This window comes from Lethenteron reissneri, chromosome 32, assembly GCF_015708825.2.
Source record: "Lethenteron reissneri isolate LAM-NWPU_2019-01 chromosome 32, ASM1570882v1, whole genome shotgun sequence".
Lineage (NCBI taxonomy): Eukaryota > Metazoa > Chordata > Hyperoartia > Petromyzontiformes > Petromyzontidae > Lethenteron > Lethenteron reissneri.
In genome coordinates this window covers 10,152,415-10,179,667 of record NC_083810.1, presented here as the reverse complement: position 1 = coordinate 10,179,667, position 27,253 = coordinate 10,152,415, and the positions used below count along the sequence as shown (strand labels likewise).

General features: G+C 49.5%; 1 protein-coding gene across 7 annotated transcripts in view; it reads right to left on the bottom strand.

The window, feature by feature from the left end:
• Positions 1-27,253, bottom strand: part of LOC133350008 (RELT-like protein 1) — a 59,149-nt gene that overhangs the window by 15,634 nt on the left and 16,262 nt on the right. For 2 of the 7 annotated variants that reach the window (XM_061563952.1, XM_061563950.1), the window contains exons 2-4: positions 9,095-9,164; positions 2,407-2,700; positions 517-603 (exon numbers count right to left, since the gene is read on the bottom strand). In XM_061563952.1, coding sequence (XP_061419936.1) covers positions 517-603; positions 2,407-2,656 — 337 coding nt within the window. In that variant the 5' untranslated portion in view covers positions 2,657-2,700; positions 9,095-9,164. Of the gene's footprint in view, positions 1-516; positions 604-2,406; positions 2,701-9,094; positions 9,165-11,314; positions 11,336-14,360; positions 14,380-27,253 lie in introns of those variants that run through there. The other 5 variants (XM_061563956.1, XM_061563955.1, XM_061563953.1 and 2 more) reach the window with 4 other exon arrangements.

Below are 27,253 nucleotides of genomic sequence, written 5' to 3'. Positions count from 1 at the left end.
GGTGTTAATAAATGTGTTGCCTCCAAAGAGTACGTCTCAGTTGAACTCACTACACAATTTCAAATAAACTAACTGCAACGTTTACAACTGTCACTGAGCATAATTAACTATCTCACGATTTGGATGAATGGCCTTCCCAATGGCTCCTTAAGGTTAATAAACCGCAAACTCTGACATTTATTTTACAATGAAGCTGTTATTGTTATGAAGCTGTTCATATAAACTCACCAAAACAACATTTATCATCACATGACTAGAATGAACAGTGGTCAGAATGCTCCCGAAGGGTCCGACCAGAGCGGAGATGGAGTAACCAAACCAAGGCATGCATGAAAGTTAGCTGCATGATGAAGATGACCAAAATACATTGGATTCCCTTCATCCGGTCAGATCTCAGAAGCGGTCGGAAGACGACCGCTTGTGTTGCCATTATTTTCTTTGAACCTATCTACGTCGCGCCGAGAGCGGGCAACGTTTCGACGGACGGACGGGTGGGAAGGGGGCGAATGAGCTCACCGGGGTTCTCTGTGATGAGTCTCGCGATGGCTCCCACCGTGTCCTCGTGGCCCTCGAAGCCTCCCTTTACGCACGTGTGTCCGTTTTCTGCGCGGTGAGAACACAAACGCGACAGAGGCAACGGTCGTTCGCCACCTTCGTCATCGTCGTGCGTCGACGTTTAAACACCAGTGCCTCTAAAGGTCTGGCAGATCCCGCAGAGTTGACGAAACCGCCAAATACGCTGGGCTGCAAGATTGCCGAACAGATGGCAATACAGCAAGTGGGCTTTCTGAACGCATCTGCGCGCGCCTGCCGAGTGTTTATCCCCATCTGGCACTCCAGTATCTTGCTACATGCAAAAAAAGTCTTAAAATGGAAATTAATGAGACTCGATCATGTTCTAGATTTGAAGTTTTCGTGACTGCAAGGATTCATACGGTAAAGTCACGTAGGTAAAAAACTTTAAATAAATAAAAACAACTAAATTAAATCACGACGTTTCGGGCGCTACGTTGTCCCCACCTCAAGAAGGACGCTTGTGTTGCGCCCGAAACGTCGTGATTTAATTTAGTTGTTTTCATTTATTATTTTTTTACCTACGTGACTGTACATTCTGCTCGATGTGTATCTACCATTCACAATTGGGCTGCATGGTGGGCAGCAGGTTACAGTAGAGAAATGGATTCTAGACTTTAACAGCGCAGAACATTACACCCCTCGGACTCGTTAGTTTCCTACCGAGGGCTCCGCGTTTTCGTATCGCATGCCAAACGCTCCTTCGAAAAACGGAACTTGCCAACTATGTGTCAAGACAAAAAGGTAAACGTCGTGGCGTTGTGAATCGCTTGCGCATGCCACCAACAGGGGGAGCTCTAGAGAGCCTCTGGAGAGGGGTGTTTGGTCCACCCTTCCACACTGGCCAGACATCTTGAGCGGCCGTGACTTCCCACACTTTACCCCACCACACGTGACCTGCCCATCGACAAACTGTGGTGGGGGGCGGGGGGAGGGGAAGGCGTATAAAAAAAAACCTTGACCACTGTTTCAACTGCCGCGCAGGGCTAATGAACAGGTGACCACTGGATTTCAAATCCGTTGCGCCAACCGTTACACCACGGCGGCAAGGAGAAAGGCAAATATTACGACAGCTTCAGTGAGCGTTTAATTTGTTCAGCTGGCGGAGGCAGGAGCCGAACGTGCCAGCTTTGCAGGTGAATGAACCGCGATGTGCCGAGGCCTACGCCCGTGGACGATGTTGTCACAGGTGAGTGCCGCCACCAACAGCAGGGGTAGGAGCAGCAGCCCGAACGAATAATATTCACATTCTAGTGTTGTAGGCGCATACACGGGCACCGCAGTGGGTCCTTCGGTGAATCATAACCATCTGCTGCCACCTACGTTATCAAAATGACTCCATCCGACCAGAGGCCTTCTCATTGGAACCTAAAATAAAAAAAGTAGAATTCATGACAAACGTCCTCTTCAAGAGTTTTGGCGGGTAAGAAAAATTGATTTGGAACAGCGGTGGGCTCATAGTTGCCATGTTTCATTGCTGAACCAGAACTGGCGAATTGATACATTTCAATCTGGACAGCCACCCATGATTAAACCAGAACCACGAGTGGAGCTCTATGCGATGGTCGTAGTGCAACCACCTAATCTTATCCGCAGACCTTATTCACTCGGCTGCTGGATGAAGGTCTCCCCTACCCCATGCAGCTGGTGGGTTTAATTTGAGCACACTTCACCACACTTGTCAGTGCGGGTTGGCTACGACAAAGACCAGTTCAGATATCACTCCCACCAACATCAGCCCTAGCCGCAATCCAATTCGGGTTGCCGGGGCTCCCGGGCGCGCGACTGTCGCGCCTGTTGGCGCGGGCACGGAGCTCTGTGGCCACCTCTCACCGGCATCCTTGAGGTCCTCGTGCGAGGTCCCTGGCTCGGGCGTGGACGTGCAGCGGTACCCCTTCTTCTTGAGGATGTGGCACACGAGGATGCCGAGCAACCCCACGAGGATGAACGCCGGCACGAGGAAGACGGCGCCGTAGCTGCCGCCCGTGCCTGCCGGGGTATCCTCGCTCGGGTCCGTGCCATTGAACGCCATAACGTCGGCCTTGAGAGTGGCCTCATCCGTAGCCGAGGCCGCTACGGTCATAATATCGCTCCGATTTCTGCTGAAAGTGCCGTCTCCTGCCTAATCTGGTGGGGGGGGGGGGGGGCAAAACAATGTGGCGTTAACGGAGCACCGACTTTGATTTTCTCAGCGTTACGTGCGTTCGCGTTTATACACGTGCAGTCATGTGTATGCACGGAGTAGCGTGGTGGGAGGCAGAGGCCAGTGCGGCAAAATCCACTGCTGCTCTGCGCTTCTATGTGCTCGCGCCTTCACAAAACGTACTCGCCGGCATGGTAAAGTATAGTCAAGCAAACCCCCAAGACCGAAACGTCGTTGGAAGGTCCCTCATCATTCAGCTGCGGAAAAAACAAATGGGCTGCGCGTGTATGCACGCGTGTGCATGTGCGGAGCAGCAGTATTGCGAAGCGGGCGAACCGATTTTGATTTTCAGAGAAGCTCGGTGATAACTGCACTGCAGCTCGAGTCACACGTCAAATGTATGCCTGCTCACGTGCCCAAAGTATGAACACCAAACGAGATGGGGTGCAACAATTCACTCAACTCCACCCACCCGTCTCCGCGCCTCCCCTCCAAATTATCTTTTTAACGACGCGGTGCGTATAAGCGACTCCTGTGGCTGACGGGGTCAGCCATGCGTGTGGGTATCGGGGGGTTATTTGATCATACTTCACCACACTGGTCAGTGTGAATCGGTGGAGGGGAGCACAGACGGACATTACGTAAATACATTTTGTTGCACTGCCCTATGCTGCTCAATACGTAGCCCTGCACAAGACGATATATGGCATCGTTATAAGCCATGATCTATCCACTGCTGTATGAAGGCCTCCCAAAGATATTGCCAACTTCCACGGTCTTGTGATACAACCAATCACCTATGACCAACACGTGAGCTGACCACATTGCTCCTCGTGGGCATGTTCTCTCCATTGACTGCCACTCCTTCATGAGACTTAACCACTGGCCATTGTCCCGCACCTACGATATAGCGCGATTGGATACGTACGGTGCGAAAGAAGTTCAACGTACACACACATGCAAGACATGTTCTGCCCAAGCCCATTTCATTTTCTTGACAGTCAATGTGATTCTAGATTTGAAGCGTTCGTGACTGCAAGGATTCATACTCTTAGGTTTTTCGGTAAAGTCACGTAGGTAAAAATAATAATAAAATTAAAATAAATAAAAGTAATAATAATAATAAAATAATAAATCACGACGTTTCGGAGGCAACACAAGTCTCCGTCATCAGGTGGGACCGTCACAGCTAGATTTACTCGTCAATGTGATGCAACTAATTTACATGTCCTTTGATCCACGTGTTCCTCTTCTGTCTCCAAGTGGCTGTAAAACCATCGCACGTCTCCATGCACCTTTGTACACTGCTCAGCCGATGAAGTCCAAGTTCATTAATCGTTGACTCTTCTCTTTAGTCAAGGTGAGATAAAATCGATAGAGGTGCATATGCTTGTTTGTTTGTTGCCAAATATATTGGCAAAAACTGCCGATCCATGGTTGAGTCTCCTGCAAACTTTTGTACGAACTCGAGCCCGTGTAATAAAAATAACCATGGCTGACTTGTACATTTTTTTCTTGTTTCCATATTGAAATCCTGTGAAGGTTGGCCGAAATAGTCTTTTCCCTTCATCAAGTAAATGCCCTTGTATTGTAGCCAAGTTAATAACCCTTGGGAGAACAGAGAGACCATAAAAAGAGCTGCAAACAAGCACGCTCGGGCCAAAAACGTTCGCGACGCACAGCGAGGGAACAGAGATTGCTGTGCACGCATTGCTAACATCTCGCCGCAGCGCCGAGATGTTAGCTACCTCGCCCAGTATACAGGAAGACGTGGGTTCAATCCCGACCCTGACGCCTGTGTCTTTGAAGTTTGCGTGTTTCTCTCTCTCCCCGTGGTCGCATGGATCCTCAGGGGTTTTCCCTCCACATTTAAAATCGGCGTACGTTTAGAGTTATTTGACTGCTGCTATGAATTTCCATATGATAAGCCACTTCGTTGAGCTTATCATTTGTGGCCAGGTCGCTTCCGAAAAAGACCTATATAGCTCAGTGGGCCGTACCTGGTAAAAGAAAAAATAGTAATAGTAGCATGTTCAGTGGGGTTGGGCACTGAGCATTTTGAGTTCTGGTGATATTTTCGTACTTGTTTCGCTTTGCTAAATACTCTGAAATTCATCTAAAGATAGATTAAACACTCACAGCTTGTTCTCACAAAAACTAAAAAAAGCCACATGAAGCCACAGTTGGCAGTTCACCAATTAAAACTAAATGACAAAATATTTAGAGGCTTCAGAGCACAATTTTTGCAGTGTAAAGATTAGATTGCGAGAGATGCAACGCTACCCCGGAGGGTCATCAGTGCTTGCCGTTGCAACCCCCGGAGCGGTGAGGACGCGAGAGAAGGGAGGTTTCGTCGTCTCTCAAGTCTCACGGCATTCGAAGGTGGAAAGAGCAGGCTCCAGACCATTGCTGTGGATCGTAAATGAGGCCGATTTGAACTCGTTGTTCCCACGTGCCTTGCTTTATTGGCATGGCACAGCAAATGTCGCCAGATTGCGTAATGTGCATCTGTGTTTGCCATGCAGGTCGCTCCCCAGATTAGGCAACCTAAGAGTCTAAATATAAAAAAGTAATCCCTATGGAGGGAGCGGTGGCACTGCGGGTAGCGCACTATATGCTTTGATCCTGGCAACCGATTCCAGGTCATGGATAATGTCAACAGCGAGCGATATCTGAAGGGTTCCTAGCACCCCGCACTGACCAGCGTGTGATGTATGGTCAAACCTCCATTGCTGCAGCATGCCCAAGTTAAAAACCACTTCATGATTATAACAATGGTATTGTCCGAAAACGTGGAACGGCCCATGTGCGGATATGGGTTACGTAACAACACAATGGATTTACATTCAGAGTTGGCCAGTTGGAAAATTTTAAAAAGTATGCTTTGGTAATGTTCCCGATTGGTAAATCATTGAACATTTGATGGATATTTCAAAAGCAATGGGTTACTGCCAAAGGGCACTTACCAAGAGGCACAGGAATATTAATTAAAGTATTGAATGCCGAGCTAGCACTGTTGAGCTCCTGGGTTTGAATCGGGGTCTCGGCCACCCATTATTAAATGAAGTTCACAAGGGAAGTGAGTTGATCGTTGGGGCCCAGTGGTAGCACGTTTGCCGCTTGTTGCAGAGGTTTGCGGTTCGAATCCGTCAGGTTGCCCTGGTCAATACTAGCCATATATAAATAAGGGTCATCTTATTCCCAGTCGACGTGAGGATCCCGCACCGTCATTTGAAAAGAGTAAGCCATTGTGTGCCGTTGCCATGGTACGAATTTGATAAATTACCTGCACATAACTCAATTTGGATTACAGAGACTAAGTATTTGAAACATAGCACCTGCGTGACAGCCTTGCCCTATAAGAATGGCACTAATACCAAATGTGCTAACCTATTGTTAATTAGTATTATGTTCTAAGCCTGGTCACCGATGACTGCACGAAAAACAACAACATGTTAAATGGTATTGCAGCTACTTTGATTAAAATTCCAGGTCTGAAAAGAAAAATCCATCAGCCTGATGGTCCGTGGCGAAGTGCAACACCCTCCTGCGCAAGGAGTAAAAAGTGCACGTGAAGGATTTTTGGGTAGATGTGAAAAATCACTTCTGTGGACATTTTATGAAAAATGAGGCACACCGTCTCTTCCTTTCATTACAAGATCCTGACAGGGCCAAACAACTAAAGGGCCTACGGATATTTAACCATGTTTTTTTGTTTGTTTGTGCGATAAAATTTGTAACCAAGATATCTTCTTGAATAAATGTATTTATATAGTATGGATAGGTGCAGTGAAGATAAAAAGTGGCAGAGTCATGTCATCGTCAATCGTATTTTTTTTTACATAAGGTGAGAGAGAAATTAACACCGGAGATGAATTTTTAGAGATTTTTTTTCATTGCGAGTGACAACGGTGGTAGTCGCGACATGGGGCAGCAGTATCAACCGTAGAAAGATATCGCTGAAGGCCTACGAAGCAGAAGTGCCTAGGGCCTACAAGAACCTTAATCCGGCCCTAGATTTGAAGCTTTCGTGACTGCAAGGATTTTCATACTCTTTGGTTTTTTCCGTAAAGTCACGTAGGTAAAAAATCTAATAAAATAAATGAAAACTAAATTAAATTACGACGTTTCGGGCGCAACACAAGCGTCCTTCTTCAGGTAGGGACAACGTAGCGAAACCGCCTAAGTGTGTCAATTTTCATTTATTTTCTTTGATTTTTTACCTATGTGACTTTACCGAAAAAACCAAAGAGTATGAACCTTAATCTGGCCCTAGATCCTGATAGCACAATTTAAATTGTGGAAAAATACAAAACGTAATGACAAAAAAACCTTGTTTATGATGAGCTGTGATGCTATTACAAGTTTTTCATTATCTGCCCAGGCTTGGTGTGAAATATGATATCCGTACACCACGTTTCAGCTATCACAATGCCACTCTGCTGCCTGAGTTTCAGCATTCGCTGATAAAAAGCCAAGTATTCACCCAAGATACCCTCGCCGAATCTCTAAATAGTTTTTCAAGAGGGCCTGCATTGGGTTGTTTGGCCAATACCAACAATGTATGTCTGCCGTCACGTGGGTGTGAGGAAACCGGACTACCCAGAGAAAACCCAGACATGGGGGGTGGGAGGTGACACTTGACACTGCCAATTCATTGTCATACTTTGAAGCCAAATGCCTAACAATTCTTGAGACTCAGCAATGCAACTTGGAACAAGGCATGATTGTAATTGAGTTGTCAAACCTTTTTGTGCTAAATTTCGATTTAAAGCTTTCGTGACTGCAGGGATTAATCTTCTTGGTTCTTTCGGTAAAGTCACGCAGAAGGGAAGTAATATAATAAAATTCAGATGCTGTCGCCTCGACAGACCTGGTTTTCACCTGAGGACGGCTGCTTGCGTTGTGGCCGAAACGTCGTGAGAATTATTTTATTATGTTTTATTTTTATTATTTTATTATATTTTGTGTTAATCTACAAGTGTAAATATTTTTTTTACATCTGCAAGCACATTAAAAAAATAGATCACTGTCCCTATGCTCAAATGCACACTGCGCAGCACACATCGGAATAGATGGTGGAAATTCCACATTTCATGGTGGGGGTCAGTACTTCCACAGGATGGCAGCTCATGGGTTTCCAGCACACGATGTAGCTTCACCAGATAATATGTATTTTATCCACCTTCGGGGAATAATGATGATGGGCCGAAGTTCATAATGCCTGGGATGTCAGCTGCGCTACACCCAGGCCAGCGAGTGGGTAAGTTAATGAAAACTACTTTCAATTAACCGCACACACACAAACATGTTTCTTTCTGTTAATGTTAAATTAATATTGTCAGCCATGATCCATCAACTGCTGGATCGATCTCGGGGGGTTATTTGACCACCCTTCACCACATTGGTCAGTGCAACGTGGTGAAGTATGTTAAGTTAATATAAAAGGTAAAGGTGTAGCCCTGCAATGTCTTATTCACACCACCGCTGCCAGAAGGGCCTCTATTAGAGGGAGCTCTAAAGAGCCCCTCTCGAGAGGGTATTTGGACTACTCTTCCATGCTAGCCATAATGAACAGCGTTGTCAAATAAATTGGGAAATGAAATAAACTGAGCAGTTACAACCATCTATATGACTTTCACGCTGATATGCAGAACGAAATTTACGATTTTTACGCAGGCAAGCTGAGCGTTATAAGACAGGCTGAGTAAGAATGGACTAATGAGAGTAGTTGAAGCGTGCATTGCTCGTTTTGCCAAGGGCAGGAACGTCGTGTTGCTGCCTGGCCGTGTTTAACTCTATTGATTCGTAGGGCATAATGGAGCACCGTCTGGTACCGTGTGTACAATGGGTGACGGGCTCGTTGAATTATCACCTCCCTAAAATAATGGGAGTCGCCTTTCAGCAGTGGTGATATCCATCTCTGGGTCACAGTTCACCTGGTAGGGTGGCAGGGCACCCAGCAGTGAGAATGTGAGTTCAAACTCTGGCCAGGGTTGACTTGGCTACGTTATCACCACCACCATCATCATCTGCGTGCCTCTCCACGGGTATCCATGGGAAGCTGTGGGTTGTGCTAGGAATGTGACATTTACACTATTGGCTCAGGGCCACCAATGGAGATGAGCTTTGGCAAACGTTTTTTTTTTTAAATAACAATGTTTCATTCCAATAGTCTGGAGTGTACATAGTACGTTCAGCGAATTTTCTAAAGCTATTATTCTCTTCTTAAAACAATGTATTTTATGAAAACATCTTCATCGTGCAGCGTAGACCACCAAGGGTCAGACAACGAGCCACTGACGCCACCGGTGGAGTGGGTCGCTATTTAACGTCACGGGACGGACGGACCGGAGCAGCAAAAACAACGGCACTCACCGCACGGAGCGGCGAACCTCGCTCAGAAGCAGACACCCCCCGCCGTCACTGGTGGCTCACAAGACGGCAGCTACAGAAGGGGGGGGGGGAGAAAATATAATAATACATTAGTGGCGAGACAGAATCTGGCAGAAACAGAGAAGCATATTCATTATTATAATTATTGTCGGCCACACGAACTTCGTAATCCAGATCTACCCGCCAACTGGCGGCGTGGGCCAATGAGTGTGCGGCTTTTCCACGGAGCGGAAGGATGTTATCACACAAGAGACCTGCACGTGATTGGCTATGCCGCGGGTGGCATGAAGGGCGGTGGTGGGGGTTTCCGATTTTGAAGGGAGATTTGCAGGGGGGGGGGGGGGCTTTTGTAGTTGCGGTGCTTGTTGCCGGCCGGCGCGCATGAAGTGCAACGGGCTGTCGGCGAAGCCTGTGAAGGAACGCGCCTTTAGTTCGGTTGCATTATTGTCATAGCTCACAAAGCGGTGTGCGCGTGCACGTGCTTTGCAAGCCAGCAGAGGGAGAAACGTGATTCATGACGTCGCCTTTTTCATTTTTATTATCTCCGAATGAATTTACCGCGACGGCAGGAAGGCGGTGTTTTACACGCTTCTGCCGAGCCGAGGCAAGCATTTTACACGATAACTGCACGTTCAAATGCTCGCATTGCGCGACCATCCATCACACGGGGCCAGAAGTGCATACCTTGTAAAAAGGATTAACCAACAGGCAATATAAGGCAGGTGTTCAAAATTGTGGGGGGGGGGGGGGGGGGTAACAATGCGAGGGGGGCAGGAGATGGCAGTACAGCAACTGTTCTTAGGTTTTTTTTTTACCGAAAAAACCTAAGAATATGAATCCTTGCAGTCACGAAAGCTTCAAATCTAGAAGTACAGAAACTGGTTCGTGAGTCTATCTGCACGGAGCTTTGAGTGCTGCCTCCTTGCACGCACACGCTCAGGATTCCTTCCGTGCAAAGACTCGTTCGTGGAATTGGCGAAACACCCAAACACAAGATCCTTCTGAAAGAGAATCTTGAGCGAGGCATTGGCGAGTACATAAAGGGGGACAATTTTATTAATAGTTACACTGCAGTTCTTGTGATCACGATGTGTCATTTTGCCAACAGCAGTGGTGAGGTGTGTCCCTCCCATCCCCCACCCCTAGCCAAGGAGGAAAATTTTATTTTGTTCTCAAGTTTAATTTAAATAAAGTCGAGGTGTTTCATTTTCATGCATCACGAGTGCCAACTCCCAACGAATGAATGAACGCAGCCGTCTGCTGTCTTCGAGGCATCAAGTGGCGGAAGCGAAAATGGAGCCCTCTGACGAACGAACGTGTTTAACCCCGTCGACTTCACGTGACAAATTACGGAAAGCAACTATCTAAATGCGACGCAGATATAAGCATGATGAATCGAAGGGCTAATGAAAAATATTGATAGACACGTTTATTTCCCAAGACGAACCGCAAATACACACATCCATCTCAATGCCATTTGGAAAATTGATACATTTCTAAATTTTAATAGCTGCCAAGGCACCAATATGTCACAACACGATTCTGCTTTTAATGACATGCAAAGGTGCAGCGTTTGCAAGGGTGGAACAATATATCTCATACACACGCTTGTTCCGCTGTAGAAGCCATAAATATACTCTTGCGCGTATGTGTGTGTTTGCACGCGTCGACAGGAAAAACCACAACTGTGTTTAAAAATAGAGGCGGCCACCCGAGCGGTGAGGGTGCCGAGTGGCTGGTACCGCCGAGGTGATCGAGAGTCCAAATCTAAGTTTCCACCACCCACCATTATTTCTCTAATTCTAGATTTGAAGCTTTTTTCGTGACTGCAAGGATTCAGGCTCTTAGTTTTGTCGGTAAAGTCACGTAGGTAAAACATTTAAATTTAAATTAATAAAAATAAAATAATAAAAAATCACGACGTTTCGGAGGCAACACAAGTCTCCGTCATCAGGTGGGACCGTCACAGCCAGATTTGCTGTATCAAGTGATTTATTTATTATTTAATTTTTTATTTATTTTAATTAAAAAAATTTTACCTACGTGACTTTACTGAAAAAACCAAGAGTATTATTTCTCTACTTACATCGTCACATAAGGCACAGCAGACCCCCACCCCCAAACAAAAGAGCTGTCAGAGCCCAGTACGGGTAAAATGTATACAAAACAAAACTCCCCCCCCCGCACTCATCTCCAGTTCACCTCGCACACTTGATGCCAAGAGAACTTGTTTTGTTGGGAGAATCCAGGCGGTCAGGTGAAGCTCTTCGGGCGGAGCGTTTTCATTCCGAGGGCCAAGGACTGAAAAAAGCGCCGAAACGTGTTTTGCCGTAGGCGTGGCTCACAGAGGAACACGACTTGTGAGGACCTCGAACTCTGAAGATTGATAAAAGCTGCAGTTTATCGGTCAAATATTTAGGCAACTGCTAAAAGCGGGTTGTCAAGCGCAGTCACCAGTGGCTAGACTTGAACAGCGAACCTTCTCTGTTTTTCTTCTTGGTTCTTTCGGTAAAGTCACGTAGAAGGGAAATAATAAAACATTATAAAATACAATTCTCACGACGTTTCGGCCACAACGCAAGCAGCCGTCCTCAGGTCTGTCGGAAAGACAGCGTCTGACAGACCTGTTCTTCACCTGAGGACGGCTGCTTGCGCTGTGGCCGAAACGTCGTGAGAATTGTATTTTATTATGTTGTCTTTTTATTATTTTATTATTTCCCTTCTACGTGACTTTACCGAAAGAACCAAGAAGATGAATCCCTGCAGTCACGAAAGCTTTAAACCTTCTCTGTTTCTATATTTTTTTTTACTTCAGTTTTTCAATCAATTATCCTACATTCCAAGCCTGATAATTAAAATACTGGTCCCCCCGCGATTTGTGTCGAGAGAAAACGGCCACGTGAAGGTTTTTTTTCAGAAGGTCTCTGACCATTTCCCGTGCACGTATTTGCAGACGCACTGGACCACGCCGCTCTGCGAGATTTCCGAATGGATTCGTCGTCTCGCGACGCCGCAGTAGGCAAAGAACAAAACATAAATATTTTGTTTTAACTTACAAGAACAAACAGAACCACACCAGGGCAAGAATACCACACCTATGGGCCCACATGCCCCCATTTCCCCATCAAAGGCCATGACGTGCAAGAGACATCCGTTTTTAGACGCTGCATAGAGTTCGCCATTCATGCTAAACGCACAGACATATCCGCGGTTCAATGTCATGAACGGTAGGTGTTTTTTATTTTATTTAAAAGAGACGGAATAGGGGAAAAAAAGCAAACCACAGGCACGCATTCCTTTATTAAGTTAGTGGAGCAATTGCCCAGGCAAGTGGAACCACAGAAGAAGTGGAGATCTTGCCGATCTGGTCACAGTGAGATACCAACGGGGACAGCGTGTCACCCTCCGTGGCAGCACTGCCTGTGTTGGCCAACTAACCGCACGGCACGTGAAAAATAAAATCAAAATGTTTACAACCTCTGTCTCTCCACAGCCCATCAAACCTCGAAGTTGGCTAAAATAGGTACCGCTTCGTGGGGAAGTCAACAGCCATCGTCATACGGATAGATATCCCAGCCACCACTGGAATGTTCCCACCATGGGGACAGGGCTGCGAACAGGAGATAAGCGCCACCTCAACGCTCATTCGAGCAGGAAATCCCGTTTATTGTTTATTATTATTTCTATGAAGTTTGTTTATCCAGAAAAAGCCTCACCGAGTCTCAAGACTCTATTTCAGGGGGGGGGGTCATGATAATTTTTTTGTTCATTGCAGTCGGGGGCTATCTTGTTACGTGTATTCCCAGGATAGTAATTTGCAGGTAATTTTCAGCATTTGGATGTATTCTGACCAGTTAAATTCGGAGATAACATAAACACTCCACGCAGAAAGGAGCGCGAGTCAGTAATCGAACCCAAGCCCTTCTTGACATGAGGCGTAAGTGAAGAGTTGGGGATCAAACCCAGGCCCTACTTGCCATGAACCCCAAGTATTGTACTGCAAGAAAGCTCATCAACAGATTTTGTCCCTTGTGGCACAAGCGTGAAACAGTTTCTCGCACGTACATGTGCACATTCCAGTGGCATGCGCCGGCTGTCAAACCAGTTCTCGGCCCTGAATCCCTCCTTGTGTATATATTTAAACAATTTTTTCTATTCTACCAGGTAAGGCCCACTGAACTATACAGATCTTTTTCAGGAAGCCACCTGGCTATCACAAATGATAGCTCGACGAAGTGCCATCATGTAGACATTTATGGCAGCAGTCAAACAACTCTAAACGCATGTTGAGTCTAAATGTGGAGGGAAAACCGGAGGACCCGGAGAAAAATCCACGCGACCACGGGGAGAACGTGCCAACTAAAATATACAGCAGGCATCCGGGTCGAGATCGAACCCACAACCTCCTGTATACCAGGCGAGGTAGTTAACATCTCACCATTTTTTGCACCCCTATCAAATAAGCAAAGCAATGCAATTGCACTTCGTACACCCGTGGGAATTTCAATCAGCAGCAACGTGTGCCGCCAAGTCGTCGCCAATCATATCACAATGTTCACCGGCTGTGAAACGCGATTCGTGGTGTTCACGCGGCCGCGCCAAGGCTTGCACTCGACTGTTTTCGCCCGAGCCACTGCAAAACCTAAAGGTGCAGCCACCCTGTGACACTCAGCACCGCCAGGATGACCTTTTAAAAAAAATTAGTTTGTCAGCCACAAAGCCACCCACACAAGGAGACAATAAATGGTTCACAGCCCCACTCGTGCTCTCTCTTGCGCACAGAGGATAATCTATCCTGCGACAATTTTGTCCAGCCCGGATAGTAGCAAAATGGTAAAGGGGCAGCTCTGCAATTGATTGCCCACGCTTCCTGCTGGCAGAAGGGTTTCCATGAGAGAGAGCTGCCTTTGATGCTATTTTGGCCTACTCTTTCATGCAGGCCAGGCACCTTGGAACTGATGGGAGTACCCATCCTCTACTCCACCGCTGGCGACGTGCCGATCAAAATGACTGCACTCGATGCCCTGTAAACCACGCAATGGTCATTACACGATTTCAGATGAACATTTTACACACTTTAAATGTTAGCATAATCACGAAATCGCGTTTTTTTATCTGGGAAATCTATGTCAACCATTTCGGGACCGTAATTCAATCTATAAACAATTTGCCCATCGTTTATTTTTAAAGGGAGAAATCCTGAAAAGAACTAAGACAAATGGACACATGTGGCCCTTACAACACTCACGCTGGGATGGCCGATGGTCCACTCCATTCCGTTTGTGTGTGAAGCCAATGACTTGTTCCATAACTAAGCCATTATTTAACAAAAACTTTTATTGCTTTCAAAAGAGTACCCTGTGTATCATTGGGTGTGTTTTTTTTAACGCACGTGTTCTTTCGGGTTGCACAATTCGTGGGAAAGGCACATGACTGAGTGAGGTCAGAGTCAAGACCCGTTTGGACAAAGCGGCACGGTGCGCTCCGGGGAATTAATGAAGTGGAGCAAGAAAGATGATGCTTGCCGAGAATCCAGCAAGAAGTGCCTGGGTTAGGTTCCCGGACTGTGGGTGCTATTCTGTGTGGAGTGTGTATGTTCTCCCCCTGTCCGGCATGGGTTTAGTCTGGCTTCTATGGATTCCTCCCATGGCTTAGAAAAAAAAAAATCACACAGCGTCACTGGCATTGGCCAAACATCCCAATGTTGAGAAACTCACCTGAAAATTTGGTTCACACACACACAGAACACCATTGCCCCCCCCCCCCTGCCCCTACTGAGAACAGAGTCTTGAGGCTCGGCGAGGCTTTCCTGGGTAAACAAACGGAACAAGAAAATGAATAAATGCAGCTCAGCCAGGTGGAGCAGTGCTCACCTGCAGGTCACCTGAGCACTCACCAACCCCTCAGTTCACCTGAGCGGTTGGTAAACCACTGAACGATGGCACCAACCAGGCATGCAATGATGGATGGATTAATTAATTCAAGATCCACTGTTATGCTCACGATAGATTCATGGCCTTGAATGGTGCGCATGAGAACAGACGGCGATGTATGCGCGTGACAAAATCACCCGTGACCAGATCCACCTACATGCGTCTAATCTTGTCAGAGCTGAGAAGCCAAGCAGGGCTTAACCAAAGCATGACTTATATGGGTGATCGTCGGGGCTTGCCATGTGTTGTAGGTGTCGGTGCTGCGTGGTGGTCACGAGATGGCAGCACCGAGTGTCACCACTCATAGTACGTGTGATGGGGTTTTTTGCCGGGTATTGCCGGTTGCTTCTCACAAGCCAAACACTCGTTTATGGAATTGGCCAAATATCCCGATGTGGGGACCCTCCTGAAAGAGATATTCGAGATACAGAGAAGGCTTCATGTGTAAATAAAGGAGATTCTCGTGATTTACTCGGTCACGTTTGTTAACTCAGCTGGCACTTGCATGCTAAGCACAGTGTGTATGAGTCATGTGAGCTGCAAGTCCAGGCCTGTGCTATGTGGCTGGGTACAGTATTCCGAGTGAAATAACTTACATGTGGCTAGCACACTTACGTGTAAAACCTCGACAAGCAATAATAGCCAAAGAGCTCTCCGACAAATGTTTCGGTTGCGCCGTTATGTAATTCGGCGTGAAGTTCAATGTCACCTCAATGAAATCCGAGTCAAATGTCAGACGTCAACCCAAACGACAAGCAATACTCAACCACCACCATCTCCACCCCGAAAAACACACCAGAGCTGTACGGGGCACAACCGCACGACAACTACGTAATCATACGAATACCCACGCACTCCAAACATTTAATTACAGCCGATTCTATTAGCAGACTTGCACACTGTCATCGCGTCCAGTTACGAGTTTGAATTCTATCTTCTTACAAGACTGGGCTTTGAAAGAGCGCAGCGCCACGGGACAATGGAGAGAGATTAATATTTGCATTGCATTCTACAGTCCGCATGAATATTTAACGCGCTTCTTACAGATTCGAGCCACAAGCGGGAATTAACGCTGTGCATGAGTGTACGGAAAGAGGTGTGGCGGAGGAAGGGGTTGATGGGTATGTTAAACCGCGATGGCAGTTTGCTGCACAGCGGTGGTGAACAACAGAAGTGATTGTACGGGACATTCACAGATTTCCCTGGAGGGACCTGTGTGGTTTAACTTTGCACCACCACTTTCCAGTATAAAATAACCCTTTCCTTTTTTTCCAAACAAACCATGTGTAATGCGGGCGTAAACGGCCCTCCGGAGGTGACGTCAGGAGGGGAGGAGTTAGGTCACGTGGGGGGGTGAGGGGTTAGGCTATAGAAGGAGGGGAACCGGAAGAGGACGGGAGTGACGGGGAACCAGGAACAGAGAGAGGCCACGAAGGGCGAAGCGGAGGGTGGCGAGATCGCCACGAACACGGGGGAGCGAGGATCGGCACCGTTGGCCAGCGGTGACCGACCCGAAGCAGCGAGGAGGCTGCAGTCAGCAGCGGGGCTGCACAGAGAGTCAGCAGCGGGGCTGCATACAGAGTCAGCAGCGGGTCTGCATACGGTAGCAGCCAGAGGGTCTGCACATAGGGGTAGCAGCGGGAGTCTGCATAGAGGTAGCAGCGAGTCTGCAGGGAGGAGGTTACAGTAGATGAAGCAGAGAGTCAGAGGGAAGAAGAAGCTATAATAGCAGTGAATAGCCGGGGGCTACAAATACAGAGTTATAACAAAGTGCCGTGTGGGTGAAGACGAGAACCCAATAAAAGACACGAAGACAGAAGGAAGTGTCCGAGTCCTTTTATTACACTGGAGTCAGAAGTGAAACGGCATGGCGAAACAACTGAGGAAAAAGAATATTCCATCCCCGGCGTCGGCTTCATCTTCGGACGACGACGATCTTCCTCCTGCGGTCGGCTTCACTTCGGCGGAGGGAGAGATCCGTGGGGGCCCGGGCGTCGAGGAGGTGGCCCCTTCGTCCGACCCATCTGCGTTGAAGGACGAAGATTTAAGATGGACCCGGATGGCGGAGCAACTGGCAACCCTAAAAACCGTCATCACAGAGTTGTGTGACCTTGTCACGCCAAGGGCGGCGTTGGAAGGTGATGGTGGTGATCGGCAGGAGCCCGGGTCGTCTTCGATGGCGCCGCCATCGGCCACGCGGCGTGAAGACGCCATCTTGGGCGTGGCGCACCACGGAAGGCGGGAAGCCGCCATTTTGGGGCCGCCGCGAGGATCGTCCGCCATTTTGGCGACACAGCGTTGCGACGCCTTGCTGAACTTACCGCCGGAAGAGTCAGCAACGGACGGAAGCAAGCCAAGGAGTCGCAGTCGTCACCTTACAACCGTCAAAGAGTTCTCCATCGGGGGCGATTGGAGTGCGTTCGCCTGCAGATTTTTGGCGGCGGTACGTACGGCAAGGTGGACGGACGCTGAGGCACTGGAGGTGCTCCCGACTCTTCTTGATGATGAGTCCGTTCGTTTTTTTCGCTCTATAAAAGCTGCGAAGAAGAAAACTCTGCGAGGGGTGTTCGAGGAAATGGCGGACGCGTACGAGCCACCGGATGACGCCCATCGCCGATTCGTGCAGCGGCAACGCGCACCTGAGGAGTCACCTGTAGCGTACAGGGGCGCCGTGTTGGAACTCGCTATGGCCGCTTACCCGGAGACGGAGCCTGACCTGCTGGAACCACTCATCTTGGGGAAGATGTTGGAGTTGTCCCGAGATCTCGGCATTCCTATGCCGGCGTGCGGTCACGAAAAACTCACGTCCCGGACCGCGGCCAAGTGTTTGGACGCCCAGTTCAATCTCCGCCGCTGGAAACAGGTGACGGCGTGGACGGGCGGTCCTGTCGTCGATGGGGGGGCCGTAGGGTGGGACCCTACGAAGGCCGTGTACGTGCCGGATGCGACCGGCCCAAAGGAGTTGTCGGCCGCCTCCACTCCGTGGCCGGCTCGAAGCGGGCCAGGGCCGCGGGCTCCGCCGCCGGCGCGGCCGCGTCGGGACGGGGTGCCCGCTGCGCGCCGCCCCGACGTCGACTGCTTCCGCTGCGGCCGTCGGGGCCACTATGCCAGAGACTGCTGGGCCCGGGTTCCGGGGCCGCCCCAGCAGGAGGCCTCGACAGCGGACGCCCCAAAGAAAGACCCTCCGGCACAGGCAAGTCGGTGCGCACCAGACACCCGGCAAGGCCTGACACCTCACTCATCGCCGTTGTTATGCGACGCGGATGTTGTAAAATACGGGAGGCCAGTATCTGAGCCTTGTCGCTCGATAACGCAGTGGCGTAAGCTGGCTCGGCGGGTTGTCGCGGCCGCTACCGGTTCGTCCACTGTACCTGGGTCCATCCAAGGGGTGGACGTACGTATTTTGGTGGATTCCGGTGCGTCCGCGACCATTATTTCGGATGTGATATTCCATCTTTTGAACATCCCACCGGGGGCCGTGAGGCCGGCTTACGCTTCCTGCATCGCTGCGAACAGGGGTAGTATGGGCATCGTGGGACAGGTGGACGCTAACATTTCTATCGGGGGTGTCTCGGCCTCGGGCGTTGTGTTGATTTCGAGGTCCCTGGCGGTTCCTTGCCTGTTGGGTACGGATTTTTTGGCTAAGATGCCCATTCTAATTAGAATCAATGAAAATTGCATAGAACTACCGGGGGGCCGGAAATTGGAATTTTTACAGTCCGCCTGGGGGCGACCGGCTCCTGTCGCCCAGGTGCAGGCGCTATCGGAAGTTTCGGTTGATATTCCACCTGGCTCTCAGATGCTCATTCCCTTACAATACCGGAAGCCGGTTCCGGGTCGGCAGGGTGCTTTTGGGATTTTGCTGTCGCCGTCCGCCGCGGTTACGGGCGGCTTAGCGCTGGTAGGGGCGCAAACTATTGTCCGTCCAGATCAGCGCCCGTTTTTGCAGGTGTTAAATGCGAGTGCTGAAAGCGTGTGTGTGCCGGCTGGTACCGTTGTGGCACATGCCACTACGGCGTTTACGGCTCAGAGTGACCTGCCGGACGGGGGGCTTGTGGGTAGTGTTTCACACGATGGAGGGGTTGATGATCGTTGGATCGCCGAATTATGTGGGGAAAATTCGGCCCTTTCCACCGAGCAGCGTTGTGCGATTCATAAATTATTATCGAGCTATTCCGATGTGTTTAGCTCGGACGATTTGGACTTGGGACGCACCTCGCTTCTCTCTCATCATATCGACACGGGGGACGCTGCCCCTATCCGTTTGAACTCGCGTCGGATGAGTCCGGCTGAGCGTGAGCATGTTCGAGGGGCAGTGGAAGACATGTTGAAAGCGGATATTATATCTCCGTCTAATAGCCCATGGGGCGCGCCTGTTGTGTTGGTTAAAAAGAAGGATGGTAAATTGCGATTTTGTGTGGATTTTCGGAAGTTGAATAAAGTGTCGGTGGCAGATGCGTATCCCCTGCCGCGTATGGACGATTCTCTCGACGCCTTGTCAGGGGCTAAGTTTTTTTCAACGCTAGATCTCTCTTCGGGCTTCTGGCAGCTCCCCCTTGACGAGCCCTCACGGGAAAAGACAGCTTTCCGTACGCCGCAGGGGTTATTCCAATTTAACTGTCTTCCGATGGGGTTGAATGCTGCCCCTGCCACTTTTCAGAGGTTGATGGAGTTGGTATTGACGGGGTTGCAGTGGGAGACATGTCTCATTTATTTAGATGATATTATAGTCTTCAGCCGCACATTTGATGAGCATTTACTGCGGTTGGAGGCTGTATTCGCCAGAATGCGTTCTGCTAATTTGAAATTCAAGCCTAAGAAATGTCATTTACTGCAACGCTCCGTTCGATACTTGGGACATATTGTTAGTGCGGACGGGGTGGCCACGGATCCTGAGAAAACTGCTTGTGTCCGGGATTGGGCAACCCCGGCCACGGTGGGTGATGTGCGTCGGTTTTTGGGGTTCGCCTCATATTATCGGAGGTTTGTTCCGAATTTCGCTACTATCGCCAGGCCTTTGCATCTCCTTACTGGGAAGGGGCATAAATTTGTGTGGGGACCGCCGGAGGAGGCGGCGTTTCGGAGCCTGCGCGATTTACTGGCTACTGCGCCGACGTTGGATTATCCGGATTTTGAACATCCCTTCATTCTGGATACTGATGCGAGTGACACTGGTATTGGGGCGGTGTTGTCCCAGTCAAAAGGTGGTGTTGAGCGTGTGGTGGCGTATGGGAGTCGGGTTTTATCTCCCGCGGAAACCCGTTACTGCGTCACTCGCAGGGAACTTTTGGCTATTGTGTTTTTTCTCCGACAATTTCGACCGTATCTGTACGGTCGGTCGTTTATTGTCCGCACGGACCATGCGGCCTTGCAGTACGCTCTTAAGATGGACCAGCCATCCGGACAATTGGCGAGATGGCTGGACACGTTGCAAGAATTCTCCTTCCAAATTCACCATCGGAAGGGGGTGCGTCACGCTAACGCGGACGCACTGTCCAGGTTGCCGCAACGATCCCCTTGTGCGTGTGCGTCGGGGACGCATAGGTGTGGACCGACTCAGCCCCCCCCTCAGCCTGTCGCGCTGGCAGTGGATGTTCTCGAAACTCCGCTTACACCGGGACCGGTTGATGGGGGACCGGCTGACGGGATTTTGCGTCTTCCAAGGTCTGTGTGGATTCGGGAGCAAATGTTGGACGAATCTTTGGTGTCGTTGCGAAAACGAACGGAGAAGGCGGGTAAGGAAGTCGGTGCGGGTGGTATTTCGGAAACTGCTCTCCGAGATGGGTTACTGATGTGGAGGGAAGGGATACAGGAACACTGGCGTCTCGTTGTGCCTGCGTCATTGCGGTATGAGTTGATTAGATCTTTGCACTGTGACACACTTTTACACCTGGGGGTGCAGAAAACCCTATTGACGCTGCAACGAGACTATTATTGGCACGGCATGACGACGGATGTCGTCGGTCACGTTCGCGCGTGTCCCGATTGCGCCCGCCGTAAACCACCTAAACATCCATATGTTCCGCCGATACAATCGATTAAAGTATCTCGGGTTAATGAGCTGGTGGCGTTAGATATTTTGGGACCCTTTCCGCCATCCGCTAAGGGAAATAAGTATTTACTGGTGGGGGTTGAGTACCTCTCTCGCTGGCCGATGGCCTGGCCTTTGCCTGACCAGTCAGCGGCGTCTATCACTGACGCCTTTCTATTGGGTATGTAATGGACAAAGGGGCGCCGGAGAGGCTCCTTACGGATCAAGGACGTAACTTTTCGTCCAAATTGTTGGGGGAGGTGTGTGCGGCTCTTGGAACTAAAAAGATACGGACGTCCCCCTACCACCCGCAAACGGATGGTATGGTGGAACGGTTGAATCGGACTCTGTCCGCCATGCTGTGCCATACAGTCGGGGAAAATCAATCTGATTGGGATTTGCATATCCCTGGGGTGCTTTCGGCGTATCGCATGACGCCGCACGCGGCTACTGGATACTCGCCGTTCTTCCTTATGTACGGCCGTGAGAATGTGCCGCCGATTAATGAACAGTTGGGAACCGGGGCGAGGGGGCCTGTTAAGCCTCTTCCTGAGTATATTAAGGACAACGTTCGGCGTGTCGCTGAGGCGAGGGAAAGTGCCCGCATGGCTACTGCCAAGGCTCAGGCCAGGAATGAGCGGTGTGCCCGACGATCAAAGGGGGAGTGCCCCTGGAAAAAGGGGGACCTGGCCTGGCTTCATTGCCCACAGGTGCGGCCAGGTACCTCTCCTAAATTACATAGACCTTGGCAGGGTCCGGTCCGCCTCATTGAGGTTCCCAACCCACAGTCGGCGCGTGTTCAGGTTGGTTCACGGCGCTGGTTCGTGCATACATCCCGGTTGAAGCCATACATTGCCCCGCGGCCGGATGCGTCATCTCCCGAAGTTGCCTTGCCGGGGTCTGTTGCTGCCGACTCGCCCTTGCCTGTGTCTGCTGACCTTGCGAGAGCGCCTGTCGTACCCTTCACAGACAAGCCGGCCGTGACAGCGCAGGGAGGAGGACGTTCCGCTCGTGGGACGTCGACTGGAGCCGCAGAACCCACGGGACCTGCAGCTCTTCCTATCCCTCCGCGGACGCGAGTACGGGATGTCTCTGGACGCGAGCGGGACAGTGGCGGGCCTCCAATGGCGACGGAAGAACTTGCGCCCGTCGCCCCTAAAACCCTTCCACGTTCCCGCTCGGCGGGTGGTCTGCCGACCGTCCGGGACGGCCCGGCTGCCCGTACTCGCTCGAAATCCCTCACGTTTCGTTAAAATTGTATTGTGTTGTGTTCTGGTTATATTGTTGTTGCATGTTTCGTGTCTTTTTACGTGTTGGCCCTTTACACCCGCATTTCTTGTCAGGTTGCAATTCAGCCGAGGTCGGCTGGATTTTCTTTATGGGGGAGGGTGATGTAATGCGGGCGTAAACGGCCCTCCGGAGGTGACGTCAGGAGGGGAGGAGTTAGGTCACGTGGGGGGGTGAGGGGTTAGGCTATAGAAGGAGGGGAACCGGAAGAGGACGGGAGTGACGGGGAACCAGGAACAGAGAGAGGCCACGAAGGGCGAAGCGGAGGGTGGCGAGATCGCCACGAACACGGGGGAGCGAGGATCGGTACCGTTGGCCAGCGGTGACCGACCCGAAGCAGCGAGGAGGCTGCAGTCAGCAGCGGGGCTGCACAGAGAGTCAGCAGCGGGGCTGCATACAGAGTCAGCAGCGGGTCTGCATACGGTAGCAGCCAGAGGGTCTGCACATAGGGGTAGCAGCGGGAGTCTGCATAGAGGTAGCAGCGAGTCTGCAGGGAGGAGGTTACAGTAGATGAAGCAGAGAGTCAGAGGGAAGAAGAAGCTATAATAGCAGTGAATAGCCGGGGGCTACAAATACAGAGTTATAACAGAGTGCCGTGTGGGTGAAGACGAGAACCCAATAAAAGACACGAAGACAGAAGGAAGTGTCCGAGTCCTTTTATTACACATGTATAGAGCTTAACAGACTTTTACATTAATCCTGCACCAGGCATTTGTTTTTTTCACATTACTGTGTGTGTTTTTTGTCTTTCCATTAAAGTGTATCCCTAAAATGGCTATGGGAATAGTAATCAGATGAAGTAAATGTTCATACATCTGGCAGAGCAGCGCGACCACTTAGAACATGGCTCAGAAGTGGATACTACAGAACCACAGCCGAGATCCTTTCAAGTGACCTCTGGTCAACAATAAATGGACAAGCCCTTCCCGAACTGCTGTGCCACTAAGGAGTAACATTAATTGCGAGAGGGTTATATTTTTTAACAATGATTAAATTTTCTGAGCTGGACTTCAGCCAAAAACAAGCGTACAACCAAATTTAATGCAATGTTTTTTTTACGTTGTGTGTGCAGTCATTGGTGACCAGGGGCTGAGACCATCACCGCTCACGAGACTTGATAAACGTGCTGTGATCACAGTTGGTTCCTTGGATTCAAACTCAGGGGTCTCCAGTGCTGCTCACGAGGCAAAGGGGTCCAAGAAGGAATGGAAGAGGTGGGGGGGGGGGGCTCGTTTTCTATGCGGACCGCGCGAAGCCTGGGCCTTGCACTGGGGTCAAGGCAGAGACGTCAGTTTCATTTGAAAGTCTCAGCTGCTCGGCGATGAAACGACATTCGTTGCTATACCAGCTTAAAAAAAAATAAACAGTGCCGAATACGTGATAGCTGCGGTTTCTTTTGCAGACTTGAATTGGCTTTGCTGATAAAATATTGACAACCTCACCGCTATGTCCTGGTTCACTCAGTTTTTGACCGCAATCTATTACAGGACTACAATTCTACGTTTTATTCATTTGTTTTGCTACAGTACAATTTATATTCAAATACCACACAGATATGAAAAAGTCAAAACATTCCAACCAGTTCTCATCCACCTCTTTCCTTAACCTTTAAAAAAAAAATCCATCTTCAATCACTGCTTCAGGTTTATGTACTCCGAGCACGTCCACCACTGAAATGTAACATGCTCGTGTGCGTGCAGCTTCCAAATGAATCACTGCATCGTGGGACCTTGAGAGATGGCAACGGCTTCGAGAGGCCTTCATCCAGCAGTGGATCAACCACGGCAATCTGTTACGTTGCAAGATAAAGAGATCAACGGCCTCAACGCAAACTTTGTCCCCTTCACGATACGAGCCATGCGAGATGGACGGGGTCACAAACCATCACTGACAGCGCAGACATGCTATTTTCAGTCCAAACAGGTCGAACAGAAATATTAGTCAGGAACAAAGCCACCCACAAGCGAAACCGTTCCAGGTTTACGGCTCTCTCTTTCTCGCACAAAGAGGACAACGCAATCCCTCTGTGATGGTTTTTTAAGGCCGGCAAACCAGCAGTAAACAAAATAAAATAAAGTTGCAGCCTTGATCCTGCTTGGTCAAGCCCCTGCTGGCAAAGTGGCCTCCACTTGCAGGAGCTCTGGACAGCCCCTCGATGGAGGGTATTTGGCCTCCTCTTTCACACTTAAGATGCCCCACCACACACGACCAGCCAATCGGCATTTATACTGCCGGGTGGACAGAAGCGGGGGGCGGGTTAAAAAAACTTCCATCGTTATTCCATGCCCTGAATACAATGTTCTGTACCAGTCAACATTCAGAATGTCTTCCTCATTGCGGACACTTTGTACAGAATGTCACTTCTCTGCCGCATTTCTCTTGCATCCCACACACGTTTTTCACTGCCAGCCCAGGAGATTGAACCGATGACCTCAAAAGATTGCAAGTCCAGCACCGATGACCATTAACACACCCGCGGCCGGCGTCCGGCTCCACACAAGTCAACGGGCCTGAATACAAATGCGACGATTATGCAAACGCACGGGAACTTTTACAACGCCTGTCATCAAAATATCAATGTGACCCCTCAGCGCAGGCGGGCAACACGGCTCCGTGCAAGCAAACCGAGCCTCTTTTTTTTTTGGCCGCTCCCACATGAATATTAATGGCCCTCTCACCCGCACGTGTTCAGGAGATGATAATGTTGCGAGCGGCCAACGTCACACGCAAGTTCAATGGTGTGCGGGGGGGGGGTCACGGTAATTGTAAGAAAAAAGAATGAGATTGAGAAAATGACTTTTCGTCAGAAATTAAATCTAAGCTGCTTAGGTGTGTTACGGCTAAACGCAGTGCTAGAAATACAAATGACCACTGCTATTGCTAGACATATACCAATATAGAATATAGTTTTTTTTTCCCGATGCGTGTTTCAGTTGTTCCGTGTCACGTGCTGGGAAGCTTCTTCAGGAAGTGAAAGTGGAATTCAGTTTGTGAAGAAGCGCGTCGAGAGAAACGCGAGGCATCATGCGGAACCACACGATGAAGCACAACCAAAGAACGCATCGGAGAACTCTACAGCACAATGGAAAATAAAAAAACGTAAAACCTACGCACTATCACATTTTCACTGGAAAACGCCGGTATGTCCCATGTTCAGTCTCACACGTCAACAATGACAATTGCAAGTGGCAATGTGTTCCTTTTTCAAGCAGGACCCCGTTGGTTTGAGGAGGCCGAGACAGTGCCGGGTCAAAGGGCACGCGCCCTTTTGATAAGTACTGCTAAGGCCAAATATATATACACAGAAAACACACGCGCACATAGCGCATTAGTACATTTCTGGTAATTATATATTTTTTACCCAAGATAAATTCTTAAAGTAGAGAAGACGGCGCATACCCAACCGAGCAAGAAACGGTGAGAGCAAATACCTGCACGGACACGTGTGGCCCTTACAGCACAGTTGCCCGTACAGGCTGCAGGACATTTTGGCCCGGACTGCACGTACGTACGGGAGCTTCAAGCCGTGTGGATGGGGTTCCTCTGCTTCTTAAATCCCCCCCACTGATATCGCAAAGCCTCCCCCGCCACCAAGAGTCTTGCAAAACACTGCATGGGGCAGCAGCAGCAGTGGCAGGAGCAGCCAAGCCACATTCTAGTGCCAAGACAAGCAGGACCCCCCCCCCCCCCCCGTTGGTTGGTGGAGCCCAATACAGTGCTTGGCCAAAGGCTATACACAGCATGGTTTAAATATGATATCAAATATGCGCCGACTAAATTATATATTATCCGGCCAGGTGGCTCAGGGGTCGAGCAGGTGGCTCGCATTATTTTATTATTTCCCTTCTACGTGACTTTACCGAAAGAACCAAGAAGATGAATCCCTGCAGTCACGAAAGCTTTAAATGGAAAAATTAGAATGGTTGTCGATAAAATGAGTACCACTTAGTAGGCAAGTCAACAGTGGTTGTCCCGGGGAGAGACTCGCTCCTGCCAAAGGATAGTGGAATTTCCACCACCGTTTCAGTGCTGTAAACAGGAGTTGGGAAGCACCTCAATGCTCAGTTCAGAAAAACTAAATGTTCTTGTTTTAAATTTATGTAATTAAAGTGGGGACGCTGCTGTGGTGTAATGGTTACCACAACGGACTTTCACCACCCAAACGAGTGTTGTATGGTGTTTCCAAGTCGATGGTGAAAATGCCCTCTTTCTGTGGCAGGGACTTCAACCGCTATATGACAACCACGGCCAACTCCTCGCCAATTGGTGGAGCCTCCCCTATTAGTGCGAATTTTAACAACCCCCTACGGATGATGATGAGGATGGGCTTAGTTGACCACAGCTGGGATACGAATTCATCATTTAACCAGCAAGTTTCTGCTGCTCCATCAGTTAAGATAAATGTTATTGCTTTTCCAATTACATTTCCTGTCCATCCATTCCCACGGTGTAATGACGATCACATTCATTGGTAAGCGACACTTACAATCCATCAGCGAGCTGTAAAGCACCAACCACCAAAAACCTACGCAGTGGCAAGTCACTACTTTCTGTACTAACTCCTTAAGGCAACTTCACCATCTTAAGCACACGCTGGCCCCATCTCTGTGCGATCCACCAAGCCCGTGGTACCCAGTCAATGGAATACTGCCCTGCGTCGCCGCAACGCCCAGCAAAGAAGTCTTTGAGGAGACGGGGGGGCCTCGGCACCAGCGGTAATAACACGTCACCTGGTTTCCAGTCATTGTTGCGTCAGGAAGCTGAACGGGTAGTTTCCGGGAGACCAAAACACCCCTCTACTACGCTGGCTATGACTGTTTGTGCGTTGGTGTGTGTGCGCACGGCTGGCATCAGTAGTGCAGTGGTTAGCACGCTGCGCTACAAAGCCCT